Source organism: Dermochelys coriacea, chromosome 25 (assembly GCF_009764565.3).
Source record: "Dermochelys coriacea isolate rDerCor1 chromosome 25, rDerCor1.pri.v4, whole genome shotgun sequence".
Lineage (NCBI taxonomy): Eukaryota > Metazoa > Chordata > Testudines > Dermochelyidae > Dermochelys > Dermochelys coriacea.
Window position 1 is genome coordinate 13,749,610 of NC_050092.1, and position 15,644 is coordinate 13,765,253.

General features: G+C 55.4%; 1 protein-coding gene across 2 annotated transcripts; it reads left to right on the top strand.

The window, feature by feature from the left end:
• Positions 1 to 3,248: 3,248 nt before the first annotated feature.
• Positions 3,249 to 14,742, top strand: TM6SF2 (transmembrane 6 superfamily member 2). 2 transcript variants are annotated; one of them, XM_038384426.2, is made up of 10 exons: positions 3,249 to 3,267; positions 6,330 to 6,433; positions 7,218 to 7,315; positions 7,783 to 7,886; positions 8,651 to 8,733; positions 9,055 to 9,179; positions 10,619 to 10,720; positions 11,094 to 11,186; positions 11,639 to 11,758; positions 13,606 to 14,742. In XM_038384426.2, exons 2-10 carry the CDS (start codon positions 6,382 to 6,384, stop codon positions 13,810 to 13,812), a joined length of 984 nt encoding a protein of 327 aa, XP_038240354.1. In that variant the 5' UTR covers positions 3,249 to 3,267; positions 6,330 to 6,381; the 3' UTR covers positions 13,813 to 14,742. The 2 variants fall into 2 exon arrangements, with proteins under 2 accessions (XP_038240354.1, XP_038240352.1); XM_038384424.2 differs by lacking the exon at positions 3,249 to 3,267 and adding an exon at positions 3,343 to 3,858.
• Positions 14,743 to 15,644: the final 902 nt, after the last annotated feature.

The following is a 15,644-nucleotide window of genomic DNA, read 5'->3' on the forward strand; positions in this document are numbered from 1 at the left end:
ATGCCTTGCCATTCACCCACTCTAGTTGATAAGAAGGGATCTCCCTGCTGACCACAGCTATGGCCAAAAGCATGGGGACAGAGACATGTGAAGCAAGGGATAGATGTATTGATACTTCAATGTTCAAGTGGATCATTAGAATGCGGAAAAGATTCCTTACTTATAATAGTAATAATAAAGTGTGCTTAAATTTGGAGCCTAAGGTCTGTGCCTGTCATTTTGTTATTTTACTTTATTGTCCAGTACTTGTGGGAGCGGCCAGTGGTCACAGGCAGGATGCATGCCCCGTGCCAATGGGAGCTGGGCAGTGACTGCCTTCCCTGAGGAGTTTACAGTTGGAATGTACACACTTCAACCACTGGATGGCCCAGGGAGGTCAAACTCCCCTCTCAGTCCCAGATGGGATCCCTCTACCGTAACCCAGAGTGCATTGGTAGTGCAGTGCTGGGGGGATGCTTACATTTCTGTGCTTGTGTGGGAGCAAATGGGACTTTGGCCTCTGTGGCTGATAATCTAGTACCTTTCACAAGCGCTAAAACCCCACAAATGTGTCAGGTGGGGCAGAACTGTATTCCCTCTGTGCACAGAGATGGTCGTGTCACGCCCACTGCTATTTATCAGTGCATGTACAACTGCCTGTACTTTGAATTGTTGCTTAATAAGATGAATTGTCATCTTGGGGCATATACAAAGTAACTTCCACTTCTGCTGCCACATAACGAAGCAATGAAACAGTGCAGGGCAAAGTGCACAGCTACTAATTCATCCGTGGACTCTGAATCGTGATGGAGCAAAGGAATGACACAACGGCTCAGATGGAAAGCTTTTGGAAGCAAGGTGAAAGGTCACATGACAGCAACTTTGTTTTTTGAATGTCTGACAAACAGCACTTCATTCTTGGAACGTTTCTGGCACATACTACGTGCTACCATTCAACCAGGTCCCTCCCCCAACAACTGGCATTGACTCTCAATGTCTGAAAAGAGAGGTTAAACCGAGAGGTCACAATCTTGCTGGAAACTGAGCCTTGCCTCAACAGAGACCTTGAAATACCGGCTCTACCTCTGCTGATTAAAATTCTCTCAAAGGCATGTAAAAAGTGGTGGCTTTCATGGGCTTTTTATTGTGTCTCTCTCTCAGAATCTGAAGATGTTTTTTCTCTTGAGCCATTTGGATGCTACAGATTTCCAGGATGAATGGGAAGAAAATGCTTCAGTGGAGTACGTCTTAGTCTTCCTGGACAGCATTTCCAGTGAATGTCAAGGAGACCGGCGTGACCCCTTTGTGTATAAACTTAAACAGTCTATGTAGTGGGGCTAGTAAACAAGGAGGAAGGATGGTCTTACAGTTAACGCATTGGCCTGGAACTCAGGAGATCTGGGTTCAATTCAGCACCTGCCACAGGCTCCCTGGGTGACCTTAAAAATCTATGCCTTATTTCCTCATCGGTACAATGAAGATATTAATTGCTATGAGGATGCATTAATTAATGTTTGTGAGGAGCTCAGATGTTGCAATGATAAGGTGTGAGCCCTATAAACCCCAGGATGAATTAGATTAAATGAAGAAAAGCTGCATAGTAGAGGGAAAACACCCTAGATGGGTTTAGACTCTGGAAAGAGCTGCCCAGGGACAGAAGTAGAGACTGCAGCCCTGGATACTTGGAGAGAATGGACAGAGCTCTCAGTGTGCACCAAGGAGCAATCCTATACTGCCCTGGCAACGTGGTTTGATTACCACTGAACTAGGTCTTTTTGTTTCCCTGGCAGAAGACGTTGACCTGTGGGCTTTTTCTAACTTTTATTTTTGGGGGTGTGGGGGGGGTTATGTTCTTGAACCAACGCTGAATTATCTCATTCACCGTCAGCAAGAAGCCTGGATTGCTCAGTAAAGTACTTAGAGCAGTTACAGAGTAATATAATGTAATCAGACTATCGGGGTCAGCAGTAAGATGTCAAGGGTGAAGAGATGCAATATTCTTGGCTGTCACTTCCATGGGAAAGAGCATTTAGGGAGCAGACAGGAACCCAAATGCATCCTTTTAAGAACCTAGAGGCATTTGTGACATAAACCCAGTGAAGTCAGAGTAGGAATAAATTGGGGCCAGAGAGAGAGAGACTGTCAGATGTTCAGCCTCATGATTATGAAAGGGGGAAGTAGAAGAGCCAGGCTGAATCCAACTCATGGTCCATCTAGTCCAGTATCCACTCTCTTCAGAGGATGGTGCAAGAAGCCCCACAGTAGGCAGATGTGGTGTAATTTCCTCCCATAAAGGTCTCTCCTGAGTCCTATTAGAAATTGGCTTAACTCCTAATAAATGAGGTTTCCTCACCCTTCCAAAACTCTTTCCATTAGCATTAACTACCATTAACTCTGGTTATTCTCCTTACCAAATAAATGTCCAATCCCTCTTTGAATTTTGCTAGGTTCTTTCTCTCAAAACCATCCTTTGGCAATGAGTTCCACAGACTTAAGTAAGGACATTTATTTTGCTAAGGACAAGCTTACGTAAGCAAAATCGGGACGCTCAACATTGCTCACATGCCTCTAGTGGGCATATTTGTGCGATTGTATCTGAGCAACTTAGACCTGATGGAATGTCTTGGGATGAACTGGAAAATGTGGGTTTCCAGGGCACAGAAACTGGTGTCCAGTGTTCTATTCCCAACAACCAGCCTCTCATTCAGAGCTGTAGTTGATCAGCTTGGAAATGAAGAGCTCAGCTGAAAGGACTCCGCCTCCCAAGATGTAGGAGTGGTTCTATTTGGTGAGATGATGATAGTGCTCAGGACCACTTCAGGCCACTTTTCTGTGAAGTTCTTTCTCCTTGTCAATGGTTCCGACAGCGTGGGGTGAAGCTGCTGCCATCCCGGACGATAAAGAGTGTTATTGAAGGCACCTGGAGAAGGTGCCAGTACCAGCAGGATGCGAGGGCAGGGCGGAGGTGGGCTGGGGGTAGTTGCTAACCAGATACCAATGTCTCTGCATCTGAAACTAACAAATAGCCCAGCTGGCTCTGAGTGCAGCAGAGGTTGGGTGGGCACCTGGTGAGTTGGAGCCAGGCCTGGCAAGTGCCTGCTTGGGTTGTGTTTTGGGGGGGGGGGGGGTCGCAGGAGCTGGCTAAGGAGGCCGGCAGGTTTCCAAGTCCCTTCCCCCTGACTCTTGCTGGTATAGCCCTTGTCTTCCCAACGCTGCTCAAGCACTGGGCGAAGGTGGACTGAACTGCCAGGCAGCCCTGTGTGAATGTTCTAGCAGGCCAGGCTCCAGGTGGGGGAAACACTGGCTGACTTGGCTTGTCTAAGGTCACCAAAGGAGTCGGGGGGTGGGGGTGGGGGGACGGACGGATGGAACCCAGGAGTCCCAGCGCCTGGCTCTAACCGGGCGGGGGAAGGAGCCTCCCGGCCTTTATCTTACTGTTTCTGAAAACTTCCTTGGCAGACGCTGCAAAGTGGAGCAGCTGAACCAAAGCGGCAGGCGGGGCAAAGGCTCCGGCCCGGCTCCGGCTCCGGCTCCGCCTCTGAGCGAGCAGCTCCACCCGGGAGCGCCCCGTGTTGACTCAGGCTGGGCACGAGAGAGTGGCCCGGGGGACGAAAGTCTGCGACCTTTGCATGGAGGCCGGGGATCATGCGCTGCGGGCTGGGTTGGACTCGGGACAACTGACTGGCCCGGGCGCTTCTGGGGGACGCGTGTCCGCTTCCCTCTGGCCCCAGCGGGGAGAGGTGGGGGGAGGCTGCTGGCAGCGGCCTAGAGGCGGGGCCCCTTCGCGATGCAGCTGCCTGCGGTCCCAGGAGCCGTCGGCTTGTCCCTCGCCGCCTTCCCTGTGTCCTGCGCGCTGAACTGCATCGCTGCCTTGGCGCAGTAAGTACCCGGCCCTGCGCTGCGCTGCGCTGCGCTGCGCTGCCTGGGGCGCTCGCTCCGCGCTGCGCGCTGCGCGCAGGCTTTGGGGCTGCGCCTGCCGGGCTTGCAGGATCGCCCCGGCCTGAGTCCCCTGCCTTGTGCAATCGCTGGGGAAGCCTTTGCCACAGCCTGGCGCTGGGAGTTTTAAAGCCAGAGCAGGAGAGTTTCCCTCTTTCTTCTTAACAGCCCCTTGCCTGGCGTCTGGCGTGGACCCGTCCTTGTGCCCCTAGGGCTGGGTGCCCAGCTGTAGGACCTATTTCTAGTCTTTCCCCCCAGACAAGGGAACAACAAAGAAGGAGGGGTTTGGGGGCAGTTCTCTGGCTTTGTGTTATCCGGGTCAGACCAGGTGATCACAAGGGTCCCTTCTGGCCTTGGAATCTCCCTAGCTGTGATTTCCCTGCAGTGTAAAGGGAAACAAAGCATGTGCAAATCTGCCTTTATTATTTGTATTCCAGTCTGCTCAGGGCCCCACCATGCCGGGCGCTGCACAGAGGCAGGCTGAGAGCCACCCCTGCCCTGAAGAGTTTGCCCTCTAGTGAAGACAAGGCAGCCAAAGGGTGGGAGAAAGGAAGGATCTCCGTCCCGGAACAGAGATGGGGAAACAGCATGTGTTTATCTAGTGCCATTGTGAGCTCTTTGGCCGAGGGCCTAGTCTGTCTGTGCAGTGCCTGGCACAATGGGGCTCTGGTCTCTTGGGGGCCTGTGGGTGTTATTGTAATTACTGTAAATAATGACAGTGGTGGGGTAGCCTCTGTGGGGCACTTTAGACAGCATTTGCTCACATCTCCCCCATCACTGGTATTATGGGAGTTACTTTTTAAGGCTTTTTCACAGACTGTTCTCCGCCTCTTGCAGTACTGGAGCATGGCTGCATTAAATATACCCAGAGACTAGTTCACACCCCGGGTTTTTAGCCTGACCTCTACTCCTTTGTGTGAGCTAGGGCCAGGGGACCCTCAGCCTTGCTTAACTGAGGCTGTTCTCTGCTGTCCCACAGTCTCTGGGCCACAGATGAGCTCCCTGGCTGATGGGTGATACTTGTGGAGTGTAAGCTGTTAACCCCACCTGTTGAATGCCAGAATTAGCAGTGGCTTTCTCTTTTTTTGCAACAAGGTTAAAGGCTTTATTGGAAAATGCCTTAATATTTTCAGCTTTATAGCTCACAAAGCAAAAGCAGTAGCTGTGCTGGTCTTGTAGCTATTACAGCTAATGAAATTGCTTCTTGGAAGAGCAGAATAGAGCTCTGGATGGATTTCCCTCCAATTTACCCTCTGTCCTAGCACAAATTTGCAGTATCTATCCCCTCATTATAGATTCACTTTATAATCCGTTTACATGGTCTCTGATAACAGTGCATCAGCTCATGGCCATCCATATTCATGTGTGAAGGCAGTGCCGCACCTGGAAAGGGAGATGGAAATCTTAATGATTTCAACTAAAATGACATTTCAGAATAAAACCCAGCATGTGGCACCTGCCTTGGCATTTTGCCCATTGTAACAATGGCCTGGATGGTTGAGAGACGAGGCCCTATCTTTGTACTTGGACAGGAGACTTCTCGAAGCAGCTCCTGCTGTGATGCTGGGTCTGAATTTCAGGAGGAGAAAGTGCCTGTCATTTCCCTCCATGCTCAGTTATGTCACACCTTGGGCAAGTTGTTTCCCTTCTTTGTGCCTCAGTTTCCCCTCCCATCCTTTGCCCTGTCTACTTAGACTATAGGCTCTTTGGGGCAGGAACCATCCCTCATGTGTCTCTGCAGTGCCCTGATCTTGGCTAGGGTTTCTAGGCGCGACCATAATATAAATAATATTCAACATGGACCTATGGTTCTCTCTCTTCTCCTGCTTCCCTAGTGCTACCTTCATCTCCCGAGTGATGGAATTGCCTCATATTCATCACAAAGCCCCTTGTCACTGAGCAGAGCTCTGTCCTGTACCCATGGGAGCAAAGGGGTGACCTGGCTCCGAGAAAAGCAAAGGTGGATGGGGGTTGCAGTACTGTAAACCTCTGCTTGTTCCTAGTACCCTGTATGTTGGGGGCATTTCCCCACCCAGTGTCCCGCCCAACCCCACAAAGTCAGCAGACAGTCAGGACTCCCTTTGGCTGCAGGGGATGTTGGATCAGGCCCTTCCTAAGTGTTTGAACTCAATCTGCCTGGCTCTGGTCTGCTCTGCCGCATGGATGCTGCCTTGTGCTCTGCTCAGCCTGAGGGCTTGGCTTTTGGCCTGCCCCGGCTTGTAGACTGGATGTACTTTGAACCCTGCTGCATTGAGCGGCTGGTGTTGGCAAAACCCCTCCTGCCCCCCGCCCCTTCCAAAAGCAAAACGCTAGGCAGCAGGAGGATCGTTAAGAGGAGATGGGGCAGTTAATTGGGCCAGAAGCTGCATCATGCTGCAAGAGTCTGATCTGTTCCTTGTCGGCGTGTATTACAGCCCAGTGGCTATCGCAGTGACGGGGGTGCTGGTGCTGCTGGTTCTGTTCTCCATGGTGTATCTTCTGGGTGAAGGGAGCCATTCGCAGGATCCCCTTTTCTATGGTGAGTCTCGGCAGGGGGGCCCTGCTTAGTGACCCCCTCCTGTCTCCTTTTTCACCTACCTGGGCAAGAGAGGCAGCAAGCCAATGTGGTTGGATGAGCCCTGTGTCTCTGTAGGTGGCAGGTGGGTGGGCAAGATTCAGGGGAATTGAAGCCACCTCAGAGCAGGTGCCGGTGGCTCTGGATGGTGCAGGGGATGCGTAGTGGCACTGAAGAACCCACGTCAGGCCCAGATCTAGCCCTAGCTGCCAGTGACTGGAGGCTGCTCCTATGTGACAGCTGTCAGGAAGCCCGTGTGGGGTGAGGGCTCAGCTCAGTCCCCAGGTGAAAGGTTCCTGCCTGGGAAAAACATCACATCAGCGGGCACACGCTGGCCCCTGGCATGACTGCCTGTGCAGGGAGTGGTGAGGGCTGCGATGCCTGTGGGAGGTGGGGGAAGGGGGGAGGCTCTGCAGCAAGGGAGTGAGGTTGGACGGGGTCTCAATTGCCAAAGCAGCAATGAACGAGCCTCCCACCGAGGGCAGTTCCAGGGCTGAGCTCCACAAGCAGGGCGGACAGTAGGTGGATCCTGCCCCGTGCCTGCTCCACTTGGCTTGTGCCCCTTATGCTCTGGGAAGTGGAGCATTCCTCTGTTGACAGGTGAGGCTGGGACTTGTCACTGCATTTGCAGATCCCCTCTGAGCTGGGGAGAGGCCTGTGTGTTTGGAGGACCCAGGGCAGCCTGGCAGGGAGGTGGCTGGGGGCCCCCTACAGAGATGAGCCTGCCTCCCTCTCTCCCCACCTGCAGTGTTCACTGTGTTCTCCTTCACCTCTGTCATCGACCTGATCATCTCACTGGAGGAGGATGGCTACATCAGCGGCTTCATGGAGTTCTACATGAAGGAGGTACCACCCCTGCTGCCATCACCTGCCCAGGATTCCCAATGGGATGCCCGCCTGCAAGGCTAGAACATCACGCTGCCCTGGCCAGACCCCGTGGCGTCCCATCCCTGCTCCCTTACAAACACTATGGGCCTGATCCCCTGCGGGCACTTCCCCTGTACAAAGGGGGTTTAAAGCCATGCTGCACTCATTGGCACAGGTCTAAGCAACCGCGTTGGAGATCTGACCCCTTGTTCCTTTAAACGAGCTGTGGCTTCATCTCAGTGCATATGCTAAACAGCACAGCTCCATCTCCTAAGCCACCGGCAGCTCCCCGTGCCCGGCAGGGAGCGGGGAGGAGCACTGGTCCCTGGGTAGAGCAGCCAGATGGGGGCAGGAGCATGTGGGCATTGGGCTGAGCGGGTCCATCTCTGGAGCCTGCGTCGTCATGCCCAGCTGGGGAAGTGACTTGATGCCTTTCTGGTGGGCAGGGCGAGCCGTACCTACGCACGGCTTACGGCATCATGATCTGTTACTGGGATGGCATTGTGCACTACCTGCTCTACCTCGCCATGATCATAGCCATCACACAAAGGTAAGAGGGGACTGGGGCTGCAGCCAATTGGGGTCTCCTGTTCATTCACTGGGCTTCTCACAGGCAGGGCATTGCATGTCTGCTTCCAAGTGGTGGGTGGAGGAGAGTGGGGGTTGCTTTTTGCTGGAACAGTCTGGGGAGGGGGGCCAAGTGGGGGCGCTAGGAGAACCATAGTCAGCCATCCAGTAGTATTTTGCACAAGGTCCCAGCCAGGATTGGAAGCTGCAGGAATCTCCTGCATGGGCCTGCATGGACCTCCCGGCCATGGGCATGGAGAGCTGGGCTGAGTAACTGACTCAAACTCCAGCCCTCTTATCATTTGATGCTAGTGCAGGAGCAGTGGGGAGCTCCGGTTGGTACAGGACAGCAGCCCAGGGTGGGTGAGGGAAACTCCGGGCATGGATGTGCCCTGCCCAACTGGTAGCAGCCCTGTGAGCAATGGGCAGTGCCTGGAGCCAATGTGAGGAAGAATTCCCGGGCTGCTGGGGGCCTGCAGCCAGGCTGCTCTGGTGGTGGGAAGCCAGACAGAGTAGCAATCCCTTTCCAGTGCTGGGATGCTGCTAGGGAGGAGCAGCTGTTGGAGGGGAGGCTGCTCTGGGGTGGCGGAGTGCCCATCTGAACCCGCATGCTGTGAGCGTGGCAGGGCTGACCCCACCTTGCCACTAACCCCAAGAGCAGGTGAGGGGAAGAAACCTATGAACGCAGCAGGGGTTGAGTGATGGGGTGAGCCCCAAGGGGGTATTGAATTTCCACTGTCTCCCCAGGAAGAACTACAGGACCCTGGGTCTCTACTGGTTGGGCTCCCTGATGATGAGTATTGTCGTCTTCCTGCCTGGGAACATGTTAGGTATGGGGTCCCTGCCAGCAATAAGCCCTGCGGAGCTACCCTCTGCTCTGAGCTCTGGTCTCTGTGTCCTTCCCGCGTTGCCCTTGCTCCGCTCTGCCTGTGCAGGGACACACCCCAGAGTTGCAGGTCCCCTTGGTGGCAGAAAAGCCGGGGCATGCGTGGGGAAGTAACCCCCTTTTCCCACCCCATAGGGTGGAATGTTGCAGGGGGGAATGTGGGGGGAGTGGGGTGTTGCTATGCACTCTCCATAGGGTTAACCAAAGGTGCCGGTCTCTAGGGCTGGTTTTGCTCCATGCACAACCGAGGACTCTTCTCTCTTAGGGAAGTACAGCTCTGAGATCCGCCCCTCCTTCCTGCTCAACGTGCCCTACATCCTCATCCCAATCTGGGCTGGGATGAGACTCTTCAGCCAGCCAAAATCCCTTCCCTGCTGTACTGCTGAGAAGGTAGGCGGGTCGGCAGGCTGCGGATCCCCAGCTGGGGGAGGTGGCCTGCAAAGAGCATGCGGGTGTTGGTGACTGGGCAGGGGATGCCCTGGGCCTTTGCGGAGCCAACCCCCCTGCCTGTGGCTAGGGAGTCTGCAGGTGACGTCTTCCACTGGGGCTGGGACACTGAGTTCCTGGCCCCTTGGGTCATTACCAAGCCTTGGGGCCCTGTTCCCAGAGCTGGGAACAGGGCCCCACCACTGGCCTCCACCTTCTCCACCACTGGCCTCCATCCGAGCTAAGGGCTCGGTTCGGGTTCAAGCCACTGATTGGTTTTTCCCATATTCCAGCCCCATATTTTACACCGTTGTTTGAGAAAACCCCTGTTTTGGAGGGTGGGGGTGGATGAGTGAACCCGGCAGGAATTGCCCCGATCCCTTACCCAGCCCTCATCACATGCACAGCTGTCTGGCAGCCTTTTGCCAGGATGGGGGGATGGCAAAATGCAGTTGCTTTTGGTGCCGGGTCCAAACTCTCTCCCTGTTAATGCGTCTGTGCGCTGCTGCCCTCTGCTGGTTGGTGTGTGTCTCACCCGCTCAGGCTTGTCCACTCCCTTGGCTAGCTGAGCGGAGATGCTGCTTTGGCGCCACTAGGCCTGGGGGCGTCTTCCAGTGCCCGTTGTGCCAGGCGCTGCACAGACCCGGTGAGAGACAGGCAGAGCTGCTCCAAGCTGAGTAGACAAGATGGGCCCAGGATCACTGGACAGAACCCAGGTCTCCTGCCTCCCATTCCGGTCCTGTCCTCTAGCCAAGTGTTTCTCAACTGTTTTGATACCAGGGACCGGCTTGCTGCCATCCTAAATTGTGTCAGGGAGACCTCTGGTCCACGGACTGGTCATTGAGAAACACTGCACTAGCCCATGCAGAGCTGTAGATGTGAGTCCATTGCAGCATGGACGGGAGAAGGGCCCTGGGCATGTCTGATTGTCCTGCCTAGAGACGGCTGCAGAGCCCTTTATCCTTAACTCACTGGGCTCAAGATGGGGGAAACCACCCCCTCCTTTTATTCTTTTAAGGGACTTTAATTTAAAAAATGTTTTTTGCATCTGAATGGGGGATGAACTCAGCCCTGTCCATCCTCATCCCCCTCCCTTCCCACGGAGCTAGGCCTCTCTCTGGAAACCTCAGTATCCGGAGCAGCCCTGGCAGGAGGTTCCCGCCGCTCACTGCCTGTTTAAAAGCAGAATGTGCTGAGGCTGGGAATGGATCCGCCCTTCAAAGGGAGGAGACGCTGCCCATCCTGAGCTAGATGCCCCTGGGGCTGCTGGCTCTGGATCGAAGTTTCTGCCCAGCCATGGGGAGGTAAAGAGAACTGGCTTTTTAAATTTCTCCCTTTCAAGTTTCCCACTTAAAGGGCCAGTGTCCCAGGCCCTGACACCCACAGCGGCTGCTTGTGTTCAGGTTGTGGCGGAGCAGCAGAGAAGTCTGTATCAGCGGCCCCTGGACTTGGGCTTGATCCTGTTCCTGCTGGTGGCTGCGACATTCACGTTCTTCAGAGGGCTGGTAAGGGCTGGCCAGTCGGTGACTCAGCCAGAGGGTCGGACTCTATTACAGGGGAGAAGTGGGGAAGGGGAGGTTCTGGGGCCTGCAATGTGCAGGAAGTCAGACTAGATGAACATGGTGGTCCCTTCTGGCTTTAAAGTCTGTGAGTCAGTGGGGCATGTGAGAGGGGCAGGGACAAGGGCCAGATCTCCCATGCACTCTGCTTATCTCAGAGGGGCAGCTGGGCATGGGGTTGATGTGAGGGTGGGGAATGGCCATGGGCTCTCAGATCTGGCTGTCCCATGCACTCTCTATCTCCTGGGGGCAACTGGGTGAGGGGTTGGTGTGAGGGGATCAGAGCTGGCTCTCCCATGCATTCTGCTTGTGTCTCCAGGTGGTCCTGGACTGTCCATCTGATTCCTGCTTCAACTACATTTACCAGTACGAGCCATACCTGCGTGACCCCGTTGCCTACCCCAAAGTGCAGGTGAGTGTGGAGCCCACTGGGGTCCAGCTGCTCTCCGTGCAGGTCCTTGGAGGCTGCCGGACAAAGGGTAGGAGAATGGTGGGATCAGTATCCCCATCATCCATGCAGGGAATTCAGGCCCAGAGAGATTCAGGGGAGGCTCTATAAAGGGCCGTATGGGATGTTGGAGTGTATAGACTTGTGCACCTAAATCCCTTAGGAGAGGGTGCTGCTTATTCATTTATTTTAACTGCCTGGGAACATTGGGGCTGCTTGTAGGTGTCTCTGGGGGCCTGAGATCTGGAGCATCCTGCTGGGCATTCCTGCAAGCCCAGGGCAGTTTTGCATCCAGTGCTCTGGTCCAGGCTCACCTCTGTTCTTGGACTCGCTTCCTTACTTCTCCCAGTCCCTGCCCTGTGCTCACAGTTTGCCCTGGCTCAGGCCTGTGCTGATCTCTCTCCCTTTACTCCCAGATGCTGGTCTACATGTTCTACATCCTCCCATTCTTCTGCCTTGGCATTTACGGGCTCCTGCGGCCTGGCTGCACATGGCTGCCTGACTGGGCCCTGGTGTTTGCTGGGGCCGTAGCACAGGTAACGAGGGGCTAGGGCTGGGATTTGTTGCACAGGGCCCCGTTCTGCTGGGGCTTCATAGACAGAGTGAGACAGTCCCTGCTCCCAGGTGCTCACAGTTTAGAGGGCTATGGGAGGGGATGGGGGTGGCAGGTGACTGGGCCAAGGCCACCCAGCCAGTCTGCGGCAGAGCTAGGAATAGAACCCAGGTGTCCTGATGGTTTTTTTTTTTTCTTTAACTCAGTCCTCTGTAAAACGAGGGGAGGGGCAAGGGATGAGTCCAGCCCCGACCACTGGGGTCCCACAGACGCTGGGAACTCAGGCTCTCCTCACTGCTAAGCCACACGAGGGCTCCAGCTCTGGAGTCGGGGAATGAGATAAAAATGAGGCTTATCCCTCTTATTTTGTCTGTAGTTGCAGGGATGTTTGATTCCTGCCTTGGGTTCTGCGCTGTTCTTGCATGTGGGTCTCCCTGTGGGTGTAGGAGGGGACAGACCTGGGGACACGAAGTTCTGGAACCACAGTCGCCCCTGTTTACACCTGGAAATCTCTCTCTGCTCAAAGCACAGCCGGAGTTTGCTCTGAAACTTACCATTCCCCCCTCCCATCTGGCGTTCCACTCAGCCCCTCTTCGGAGATGTCGCGAGAAGCCGCTGAGATGGTGTGGCAGACTCAGCTGTCAGTGCCAGCTTCCCAGATCTTTCCGTGAGCCAGTGTCTCGGGGGAGGCCTAGGTTTCAGGTCATGATCCCAGCAGCCTTCACACCCCTCCTCCGGGCTGGCACAGGGCTCTGAACTGCAAGCAGCGGCTGCCACTGCACCGAGCCACCTAGCTGCTAGTTAGCCCTGCTCCGTGGTTCAGCAAGAGCAATGCTGTCTGTAGGTGGGAACCACGGGCAGTGCAGGGCCAATGCATTAAAGGGCTGGTGTATCACTGGGCCAGTGCCCCTGCACGAGGCTCCTGGACAACCGTGTTCTGACCTCTCACAATTCCCCCGTCCCTGGGTTTGCATGTGGAGCAGTTTCTATGGCAACAAGCAGAGCCTGATAATTACTCTCTCAGTGGATGTTAATGGCGGACGTGGATTAGTTTCACAGAAATAGACTTGAGCCAGCGCCCCGTTTAGCTATCAGTAGGGCATGGGGGAACATACAGCCTTGCTATCAGTGTAGCTCTGGGGCTGGCTAGCCCAAACCCCTTGGCCCAACAGGGACCAGTGCTGGATTCCCCTGGGGACAAACCCCTTTGTGTGCCTGGCTGTGCATCATTATCTTCCCAAGGCAATTCCTTCCTGACCCCAGCTGCTGATGCACTTTTATGCCCTGGAGCATAAGGATGGGGCTTACCCTCTTTAATCCCTAGCTCTTGGCCCTGCTGGATTTATGCATAACAGGGTCTAACTCTCTTGTGACACTTGGGCTGTGGGGGTGAGGAACTGGGGCCAGCCTTTGAAAGGAGATCAGCCCTCAGCAATCCCTGTTGCTCTAAGTGGAGAATCTGCCCCTGCTCCCGTTGTTCGCGGTGGAGCTGCTGGGAGCAGAGCAGTGTGAGAAGCTGCCCCCGTTGTTTGGGCAGGTTGCTGGAGCTGAGATGGGAGCATCTGGCCCTTACAGTCTTGTGGACGTGAGTTCTGTTGGCTATTTCTCCATGGTGCAATAGAATCAAAGGTGCTTTCCCTTCAGCCGTCTTCTCAAACCTGGGACCTGTCCGCTGGCACCCGCTGACTGCCCCTTAGCCAAGTCACTTTGCTGGGGCCCCACCAGGGCAAGGCTTCCCACTCACTGCAGAGGGAGGGGCTGGCAGGGGGCTCATGGGGCAGGTGCCGTGGGCAGCATCTCCCGTCACCCTGCCCCTCTTGTGCATTTCAGGCTCAGTTCTCCCACGTGGGTTCCTCCCTGCACCACCGCACCCCCTACCCCTACCGCACCCCGGAGGAGGTCTGGTGGATCTTCCTCCTCACCAACATCCTCTATGCACTGGGCCCGCACCTCCTCGCCTACCGCTGCCTCCGCAGCCCTGGCTTCTTCCAGCCAGCTGCTCCCACTGGCCAGGACGGGATCAAGAAGCATCAGTGAGGAGAAAGCCTGGCTCCTGCCTCCAGTGTCAGGACATTGCAAGGAGGAGCTGCCACCCCCCTGCCCCCAACACACATACACACACCCCGGGCCCCAATACGCTCAGCCTGGATGGAGGCAGCAGGATGATGAAATCTCTGTCCCTGCTGGGTTAGCAGCCAGGCAATGTGGCTCCAGGGGACAAGCCACTGAGGGGAAAGAGGATCCCTGCTTTGGGGGTTGGGGGGAGTTTCACAGCAGGCGGTGGATTTTGTGCATGGCAGGGTCTTGTTCCTCCTCTTTGGCCCTGGGCTACCCCTGCCCCCCATCCTTCATGGAGCTCTGAAGTTCTTCTCCAGGCCTGATTGGCACTTCAGCCCCTCAGCGGCACTCCTCACCCTGCCAGAAGGGAGCACTATGGAGTGAGGGCATGTGTCTCCCTCCCCCCCAGCACTAACCACCAGGCCCAGGGTGCCGAGTGGTTGCTCTGAGCCCTCTTCTCCCCTGCCTCCCTGTTGGCCTTTGCCTTGGAATCCTTAATGGTGTTGGCACCCATGGGCCCTTCTGCAGGGATGGCCCTTGGGGTCCAGGCTGCCCTGGCATCAGGGGAAAGGTGATGGAGGCAGAGGTGCCTTGAGGCTGTGCCGGCTGTGTGACCCTGGTGGTGTTTAGGGGCTTGGCTCTGGAGTGGCTGGCCATGTCCTGGCTTGGGGGAACCTGTCTCCCATCCCAAAGCCTGCTCCCACTGCCCTGCTCCTGTCAGTGCCATGGGGCCCCCTCAGCCTGCGTCTCCCTAAGGATTGCTGCTCACAGGGTCCTCTTGTTCTGCAAAGCCATGTCGGGTGTGGGGGAGGCTTTGTTCCCTAGCCATGCTGCAATGTTTAAAGGGGGGGGTGCCAGAGACCCTCCATAACAAACCGTTTACAGAATAAAATCATTTTGTGCTGTGACTTTTTAATTCTGCTGTGGCTGGATATTTTTTCAGGTGCTCACAGTTCCTGCTGTGGGGGGTGGATCCATTTCCTGAACTGTGCTGTGTGGTTCTGACAATGGTGCTCACTGAGAAGTTCCCTCCCCCCCGCCCTACAATCTCCAGGCCTTGAGGGGATGCTAGGGCCTCAACTGCTCTGAGCTCCAGTGCGCGGTTTGCTACAGAATAGGACCCTCCTGCTTTCCACAGTGGCCACTGGCACTAGCTGAGCCCACCCCCAACCTCCAGCTGCAGCCAGGAGCAGTGGGGGCTTGGCCCCCCAAGGAGTAGGTGCTCAGTGTCTCACGTTGGTCCACCACAACCTGTACAGCTCCAAATCAATGAGCCCTTGTGGGATGGTGCCTGCCCAGGGGAGGCAGAAGCCAGGCCCCTACCCCACCCTTATCTCTTCACAGCCTCCATGGGCCGCAGTGTACGGGAGATGGCTCAGGTGTGTGTGGGGTGGGGGTGGGGTTGGGGGGGGGACAAGGCTGGATCTGTCCAGGGTGTCCTGAGGGTTCCAGCCCAGGATGCAGAATGGGGGGATGATGTCCCATGTGCCTGCTGCTCCCCTGTCTGAGCCCCATGCTCCCCCTTCTCCTGTGCTGCCCCTGAGGCTCTGTTCAGGCCCGTCTCAAACGCTCCTCCCCCTCCAGGTCTGCGCCAGGGCCCCCCCCCAGAAAAATGGGGCCTGGGCAGCCCAGCCCTCTGGGAGACAGTGGGGAGCAAAATGCCTCGAGCTGGGGCAGGCTTTTGTGCACAGTTGCCAACTTTCACGCAGTGAATAAGTGCTCAACTTTCACAATAAGCCCAAAATCAAGTGAATCCCATTTCAAAACAAGTCAGTCCCTAAGAACCCCAACACTCTATGTGACTAGATTCC